General features: G+C 38.7%; 1 protein-coding gene across 2 annotated transcripts in view; it reads right to left on the reverse strand.

Annotated features, from left to right (window-relative positions):
* The window catches only part of PAPD7 (PAP associated domain containing 7), a 57,875-nt gene that overhangs the window by 24,719 nt on the left and 23,610 nt on the right, over positions 1-9,546 (reverse strand). For both annotated transcript variants that reach the window (XM_010139955.1, XM_010139948.1), the window contains exon 8: positions 5,237-5,363. In XM_010139955.1, coding sequence (XP_010138257.1) covers positions 5,237-5,363 — 127 coding nt within the window. The remainder of the gene's footprint in view (positions 1-5,236; positions 5,364-9,546) is intronic.

Consider the following 9,546-nt stretch of genomic DNA (forward strand, 5'->3'; position numbering starts at 1 on the left):
CTGTCAAATACATGTAAAAGGATGAAACTATTGGTACAGCAACAGCTATGGCAGAATTGCAGATACAGAACCTGGGAAACTCTTCTCTCAATAGCTGCTATTACAGAGAACAGAGACCAAAACCCCAAACTCTCTTTTTTGGAAGAAAGGTAAAAAAAGGAAATTCCCTAAGTCACTAGATCAGTAGTTCAAGGGCAGATCTATGCTACATTGCTCATACACCAAAATTAAAAACATTAATTATGAGACATTAGAACCTGAAAGGTGATTAAGGCCATACTGCCATATACTTAATATATCAGCAGCAAAGAAAGAGGAAGCAAGTGTGATTAAACTAGATACTGCTCTCAAAGAACACCGTTTCATATGCACTGGACTGCAGCATATCCACAGTGTCAGAAAACAGGGTTTTTTAAAAAAAATAAACATTTAAAAATTTCACTTATATCTGCTTTCCACACAAAGTGCTAGAAACAAATATCTGTTCATCAGTCCTACCTTTACGATAAGGAAATTCCATGCTTTTGCATTTCTTTTTTTGGCAGAGGCCAGAATTTCTACAGATGAGAAACGCCCACAATTTCTCAAAGTTATTTGTTTGAAAGATACGGAAAACAGAGCTAACTGGTTAATAATGGCAGACTGCTATCCTATGAAAAATGCCCCTTTAAAGTTTTTCCCTTATTATATACTGAAACCAGAAATAAGCTATTTACATACCTAGTTTATAAGAGCTTAAAAGCTTCTCTTTTTACACACCACAAGACCTCAGTTCACAGGGATGTCATTACAGCACAGCTACAGTGCAATTAAATCTTAAGATCACTCTTAAAAGGCTCCAACTGCTGACATAAGACTCAGCAAAATCAAGTATATAAAGCTCCAGCCAAGCTCCACATGAACAAATGAGTACCAGAGCAGGAGAAAAACCAAACCACCAAGTCTGTGAAAGAACAGTCTAAATTCAGTAGGCCTTCATTGAACTGATGAAATATATCCCTGGTATTAAAAGTGCAATATAATCTAAAAGAACACTGAGCACCTGGGACAGATCTGCTTGAGCATGAGGATAAAATAATTCTAAAATCTTTATTCCAAAAAACACTGTGTAGGAAAAGCTGACATTACTGATACCTCTTGAGACAGCCTGTATTCAAGCAACAGCCACCAACCATTCAAGACATGAATGAACGAAAGGATTCTTTCATACAGCACATTTTTGCTTTCTGTGTCATCAAATCTAGTAGACAAATTTAACACCTGGTTTGAGACCTTCCAGGACTATCTTGGCCAACCAGGGACAATCCGAACCTTACATACAGGTAATAACAACAACTTACTGTCAGAAGTTAGATCAGTTGAACTGTACACTAGGGAGAGACCAAACAGCTTTTGAGCACAGCAATGGAAAGATCATTTTATACACCGCCCAGTCTATTGTTTTGAAGATTACTACCTGAAAATGACAGCTCCAGGCATGCAACAGCAAAACACTGCGAAGGCTTCCTCAGATTCTGAGCTCTGGCCTGTTAACATGACAGTCCCTTTCCCTCATCCATCTGCACCACATGTCTGGCACCAATAAGGAAGAACCTGTTAAAAATCTGTAACTCCAAGAACTGAAGAAAGGTTTCAAAAGTCTTACTTGTAACTGGAAGAAGACAGAACCAGTAGAACCAGTAGCAGAACCAGTCTTCTATTCCTTATTTCATATGACCTCGTCTGCCTCTCAAATGTGGCCACGCTGCTGTTTAGAGATGTGTCTGAGTACACATTTTGTCTGAGTACACATTTGTCACTGAACCATGCGACAGGCCAACATGTAAGCCAACATCCTGACCTACAGACATGCATATTAACTTAAGGATGCATCTTAGTCACATCCATATCAGCGTAACTTATTGCTATCAAATGGTACAGCACCACTCTATCTTCTCTCAAATGCAAACTCCTGCTTCTAATATGCCCATCATGCAGCCGCAAGCTGGATCAACTTCTTGACATGACAAAAGTGTTGATGTATTTGTTTTCAGTCAGAGCAAAGGGTTCATCTGATTCACCTTCTGATGCAGGATTGCTAGATCTGATCCAGAGAAAGAGTAAGGAATATACAGACTGAGAAGAAAAAAAAAGAGCAGCTGACAGGAGATAGCTCACAGATAGTTAGGTTAGACAAGGCCTAACGTGAAATTGCACCTTAATATAGAGATCATGGACAGGAGAGTAGCAGACATTTCAAAGAACATGAACCAATGATCAAGACCTTTTTGCCAAACATCTGCTAAGGCTTCCTGTGGTTTATCAAGAAACAGATTAAAACTGGTGAAATAGGCACTAATTTGAAATTCTGTGTACAAAGAGCAATCGAGCTGGTGAAGGGTCTAAAGAAGCAAATACTGACGCTGACAATTAAGCAGGAGCTATCCTGTCCATAACTATGTTTTACTAGCTAGTCTCATGTCCCTGTGGCCCCAAATATTAAGAAATCAATCTAATTTTCAATGACCTTGCCTGAAATCACAACAAACTTGACCTTTCATACAGGTTGTACAGATTCAAAATGCATCAGTCTTATTTTCCTCCTAGGAAAAACCCTCCTTCCAAAGTGATGGCAATCTGTTTGCTCTAATCTACTGAACTGTCTATCACCCTCTCCAGAGCCATTCTTGAAAGAGAATGGGCAAGACAGACTGCAGACAAAACAGTGTTAAGGTCATTTCTGTAGCTATATGAATTAGCTTCAGGACTTGGCTGATTACTGTTTCCACCCAGACAGAAGATAGCTTAACTCCCACTACACTCCACATGTTGTATTTAGAAGCTTAAATGAAGATGCTGGTAAGAGTAATTTGAATCTGTCCCTTATTATTCTGTGAGACTTGTTACTATAGAACATGAACAAGAAAAAGACCTATGCTTAAGGACTAAACACTGACTTTTCCACCCCCCACCCCCACCCTGGGAGTATCAGAAGCAGCAGCTGACTCAGGAACCTTAAATTAACTTAGGCTTGTGCTCCTTTGAGTTGGATTGACCTTGAAAAAGAGCAGTAACAATAGTCCCCCAGAAATATTTGAAATCTACTCAGATTGTCAACTACACAATAGGACTCTATACCAGCAACTTTCCCTGGAAAGAGCTGATACAAATTCAAACCTACCAGGCAGTTCAGGAACAAACCATTCCACTTAGGAGAAAGCTGGCCCAAATTATGACAAAACTGAATAAACTCAAATCAGCCTCGGAAGTTTAGCCTCCTACAACTTCCTGCCCTTTCAAGTGTTCTTCATTTAGTCTGTTGATCCTTCTAGTAGAATGTCATATAGCTAGTCACTACTTTTAAAGGGAGCCCATTGTTTACAGTTTAATCTACCACTAACAACCCTAGAAAAGGGGAAAAATGGATCAGGACAAAGGGCTTTAGGCCAGGCCACCAGAAAATTCTTTATACAGAGCCTGCACCACTCTGTCTAACAAGTGGAAGAAGTATCTGAAATACACCTGGTTTGCACAAGCACATCAGATTTAACTAAAAACTAAGACTGAACACAGACTGCTGCTGAGGTTCTGCAAGAAACTTGTTAACTAACAGCTCATTATTCACCTGCATTGACATCATCCTTCAGCATTGACAAGACTGGTGCTGACAAGGGTCACACACAGGACCTTGCTGTATGCTCTCCCTCTTGAGACGCCATTCCCTTTGACAGAATGGCAAGCCACTGGCACAACAAGTTCTGGGATTCAGACATCACCAGCACAGAAAGCCCAGAACTAGTGGAAGCACAGGTCAGATGTATGACATCTGAACATTCTGCTGGGAATTCTCTCCAGGTTGAAGTTGTGACAAAATTAAAACATTTTCTCCAAATACAGTAAGAGGTGTATATTTGAAGTGCACATATTGATGACACCTGAGGCTTCCATTAAATGCATTTACAGATATATTTTTTGATGTCTACAGGTACCTCCTAAAAGAATGACCATACCCTTTGGAGAGCCAGAGAGAAGTTAATGAAGACCAGGACCCATGACAAGAAAAACTTCAGTAATCCTTAAGTTCTCCTTCCTACACTTACAGAAGAATGAAGTTTCATTCAGCGACAAAAATTGTCAGCCAGTACACATTTAACAGATACTTCTTCGATCTATCTTAGAACAACAGTCTCAAATGTCAGGGTGTAACTATGTACCACTCTTCCTGTATCTCCATCACAGGCACAAGTACAGTCTTAACCTTTATGAATTTAATATCATAGAAAACCTAGAGATTCACAGGCACCATAAAAAGGCCATCACTTTTAAATCCACAAGTGAAAGACTACATCCACTTTGTGGTAAACTTCCTACAGGAGAACTAATTCACCTTCCAATTACATTAATGCTGGAAGTTCACAGCTAGGTTAGAGTTTGGAATTACATCTAGATGGTTTATGACTTGTTACAGCCATATCTCCCTGAGATTATCTGGGGAGCTCAAGGCCAGTGGGATTCCAGAGAAGTATCAGGGAAGAGAAGTCCTCTGATCTAGCCCAAATTTGTACTGAGGGTTAGAATAACAGATGCTAGAGCAGATACATGAATGAAAATAGAACATGGCTGACATTTCTTCATTTTCTTCCTCCTCCCCCTTTCAGAAAACCTGCAAAGGTGACAGCTGAGAAAGTACTAGCTTTAGACATTAAGAACCGTATTATAAATGGCACATCCAGAAGTACGCTACTTTTGATGGCAGTTCTGATATTATGACCAAACCAAACGGATTCTTTTAATAGCTTAATTACATATCAAGCCTTTTAAAACAGCTTATGGGAGCATGTATTAAAGATCTATGAGAATTTCCAACCTTGCTGTCTAGGTTTATGTCTAAACAACCAATTTGATCACAAACATTTCTTTCTGCCATAGTACAGACATACATCATACCAAACATTAAACCAACAGACCTTCCTTTGCAATACTTTAAGCAGAATGTTTGAGAAAACACCAATTATGTTCTGAGTCCCTTCCACACTAAGAGAACCTCACATTGGACTGATCCTGGGTTTTGTCTTCATTTCAGTGCTGCTCATTGAGGTATTACACTCTCATACCACCAGGCAGCCTAAGTTTCTGAGTAGATTTCAATACAGCTGCAGTTAAACAATAAAAAACAATATTCCTCATATTGATTTAGACTCAAACATTCCTAATTTATTACAAAGACAAAGGGATATTCAAAAAGTGGACTAATTACCTCTCAGAATCTCTATTTGGATATGATCTTGCAAGTGGTGATACTGCATGGCTAAGAACAATGTAGGCATAATCAAAAACTTGTTTCACTTGCATGGCACCGTAAGAACTTCTGCCAACGTCGTTTCCTGAAATAATGTGACAGTCATCAGATCATCTTTTTTTAATATCAGTAACCAGAAAATTATTCATACTTAGAGCTCAGGAGCCTTAACAATACAGCTTAACTCTAAACTGGTTAGCCCATCCAACTCGTATCAAGAACACCTATCTGAATAAATGCAGGTGACCTTAGCAGTGATACTCAGCATTATGCATTCAATTTATCACTTTTAAAACACCGATGCACCAGTGCCTGAAAGAAGCAGAGAATAGAGTTCAGCTTAAAGCTTACAGCTATCTTAAGGAATCTACCAAGCTTAAAGCATCATGTCTCACTTACCAGTAGTTTTTCTGCAGGCCAAATTCAGCTTAAAATTCCACTTGTGCAACCACTTTGTCTTCACAGGACCAGGTACGCTTATATCAATCCCTATTTAACCTTATCAAAACTACAGATTAATAAACCAGCTCATAGAAATTATTTATCTCCACAAAATAGACCAGTTTGTAAAAATCTATCAGAGGATTCCAGAAGTTTGTAAAACTGTTTTTCAATCAAGTTACTGGCACTTCTTGACTGCTGCTCTTCAAAGCATGAGTGAAATTTATAGCAGAATTAATTCCAAGTCCAGTGCCACGTCTGAGGAACTGTGTAAGTTTAGAACATGCCAAAGCTTCTGTATCAGTGACAATGTATAATCACTGGTGTCCCATCTGACACCTAACAAGAGCTTGCTATTGCTAGCAAGAAGAAACATTTGGGGGGTTTCTGTTTGGTATCTGGTGCCAAATATACCTAGATTCATTGTCACCACTCAATTTAAGAAATAGAAAGAATAATTCCTTCAAACTGTATTACTAAAATACAGACTAGATCTGAGGGGGTAGAAAGCTGCTTAGAGTAAAAGGTTCCCTCCTTCAGAATGCTTCTTGAAATGCTGAGAGACCACTGGAAAAGGATGAACCATCAAACATATTTATTTTAAGCTCAGAAAATCAGATCAGGGACCATGAATATGTTTTAACGAAAAATCTGCTTTGAAAATTGATAGGTAAAGGACAGAATCTATCCTTTGCAGGAATCAATCCAATGAGGCTGAGTTTGACCTTAGAGGAACCCTTCACTCGAAGTACTCTGACCAGCAAACTGTTATAAACAAACACACTGAGGTCTGCCATCCAGGAAAAAAAAAAAAAAAAACACACACAAAAAACCAGCCTTAGCTTTACTACTTGACAACATACTTCAGTGCTTCAAGATTCTTGAATCATAATGCCACTTTAACAAAAAAGCATAATTAATGAAAACAAACTCGAAGTATAAGAGCATTTGGGGAACACAGAATTTCTTCAGTAATTTATATGATCAAATAAATAGATCAAGAAATACTTCCTGTGTACCGAAGTAACTGAGTATCTTGTTCTGAATGCACCACTGCAGTATCCAGCAGCCTCTAGGCTCAAAATTACAGAAGCCTCTCTAAATGGCATATTTGCTGTTGGACACTATCCTGAAGTAGAAGAGAGACAAATGTGGGCCTAGGACAGTGAATCTGGGAAGAAACACATTGTAGTTACGTTCAGACCCGCACTGCGGAATAGCAGAGGACTGCACGAAGGACTTAGTCCAAAGGCAACTGAATAGAGACCAGGGTATTACAGTGGCCAAGAAATCAGGACACAAAAACATTATTTCTAGAAGAAAAACAATGATTAATTCAGTACAGGTTTTACAGAGGCAGGACACATCGTGTCCTGCAACAATGCCACCTTCCACATAATGATGTGCTAAACATATACAAGAGGAAATTAAACTGAAGCAACAGAGAAATGAAACACACACAAGCAGCTAAACACACACAATTGCACCTACCACTAAATCTGAGACCATCTTTAGTTGGACTCAATCCTAAGGGACTTTTCCAACCTAAATGATTCTGGAAATTCATGTAACAGGAATTAAGAATACACACACACAAACTGCATTATAGTTTAGTCTAATCCAGTGCTAAGGCAGCCACATTTGACATGCATCCTGCAGGAAGTTACACCAAAACCAAAGACACTGCTGCTACAAACTGTTGATTACTCCTTTTGTCAGTCATTGCAAACTTTACTGTGGTGCGGGTAAAAGAAATCATAAGCCATCCCTAATCCACTTACAGCAAACTCAGGTAGTTTAGTTTAAACCACCAACGAAGTTGAGCATAAGTCTCGATTGAAGCAGATTTGAGAACAGAGGCAGGATAGCTCATGCCATAGCATGCCTAGGTTCCTGGATTGCCTCATTCTGCACCTATAATTAGTTCATAATGTCTGAATAAACACATCTTATTCAGTTATACAGTCTACAGAGCTTCTGATTTGCACTGCAGCTGAAAAGCAGGTATGGAAGCAAAAACTACTATGCTGGCTAGTGTGAACTCTACCAGTCAAATCTGTACGGAGGGTGCCCTATCCAATCTAGAAGTCAACACATTAAAGAAGGAAGCTCACCACATACTTGCATTTCCTGTCCTAAATAGATTTTCTTCTCAGATCATTCTCATTAGCAGATCACATGTTACAAACCTGAGCATCCTTTTATCACAATCTACAGACTGATCAGTTAAAGCACATAATCCAAACGATAACACTCTTTAAAAAAGACAGACTTCAATCCTCAGATGTACATTAGTAGATAACAGAAGTGTGTGTTATCACATATAGTTCAATCCTCACTCTTACAAAGCCTTCATCCCTAAAGGAGCCTGCCTAAGACTACCATCACTTGTTATCAGTGTTACCACTCTGTCAGGTAGCTTTCCATTACCTGAGGCAGTTAAGAACTGCTGGAAAGGTAAAGGTAAGACCACCAGCTAGGACTGAAGCAGATCCAATTATGTTAATCTATTATCAAGTAAGTACCTTTTTGCAACTTTCAACTTTAAAAGAGTTTTTCAGGTGCTAATTTCAATGTATCTGTGTATTTTTAGAAATGCATATTTTATATCCACACAGATCTATTTGCAGGTTCTAACAACAAAGAGCAGAAATCAAAAAACTGCAATGAAAAACCTTGGGCAGCCACTAAGAGAAGAACAGATAATCCCAACAGTTGTTGTCAATATCAGATCTAATTAATTCCTGTATTTGTGACCTGTCAAGATGAAGCAAGCAATATGAAGCATCATTAGTCCTGCAAGTTAGAGTCTCTTTTCAAAGCAAGCATATTGAATTTAAGGTTTAGAACTTTTGTTAGTGCCCATAGAAATTCAGAATGAAGAACAACGTTTCTTATGAAAGAAGCACCACAGGTGGAACTCCCAGTCTTAAACTGCAATTTAGCTACTCTTGCCACTGCCAACCTGAACAAGAACAAAAGAATTCCCGTTCTGAGCATCAGAAATGACTGAAGATCCTTGATAACCACCTGATTCAAAAAGGTATGAAGATGGAGAATCTTAACCATGTATGAAGATCAACTATAAACTACCACTTTAAAATGCATCACCAGCTAATTTCAATCTGACATCTCAAATCCAGATTTCACATTTCTCACTTGAAGTGTATACTCCTGACATCTTTGTTGGAATCCTTGTTCCAAATCACAAAAATTATCATCTAGCACTGGTCTTTGAGAATCTCAGAGGAAACCTTACAGCACCCAGGAGGACCTGAGAAAAACCCACTACAACCAAAACAGCAAGACAACAGGTTAATGCCTGTTCCTTCCAAATCTGGGAACTAACAGAAGGTACTGAGCAGGTAGAACTGAAGTATGATACCCTTCTGATGATATTTATCCATTAGCCAGACATCACCATTTAACACTAAAAAAAAGCAGTTCCTTCAGCTTAAGAAGAAATCCCACTGACCTTAATCCTGTCCCCTGCAAGACCACCTAAAGTTATTCTTATGAGTTACATGTTTCAGCATCATATTGCTGAACTAGTGCAAACACTCATATGAGCAACTTACACACTACTTGGATAATCTTGAGAAATTGAAAGGCTTTATCTGTGCATTTTTTGTCTGATTTCTGGATTAAGAAGTAATCTTTCAAAGCTGTCTTCTGGCTTAACCAGAACTTCAGAGAAAGCTGTGATCAGGCTAAAAAAGAATCGTTAATAAAAGATTAAAAACTTGTGCACACAGTTGCAAAACCAGGTTTGAGAAAAAACTCTACAGCGCCTTATGCTAACTTAAGTCAAGAAACATCTGTGTCCA

Source organism: Buceros rhinoceros, unplaced genomic scaffold (assembly GCF_000710305.1).
Source record: "Buceros rhinoceros silvestris isolate BGI_N320 unplaced genomic scaffold, ASM71030v1 scaffold2580, whole genome shotgun sequence".
Classification (NCBI taxonomy): Eukaryota; Metazoa; Chordata; class Aves; order Bucerotiformes; family Bucerotidae; genus Buceros; species Buceros rhinoceros.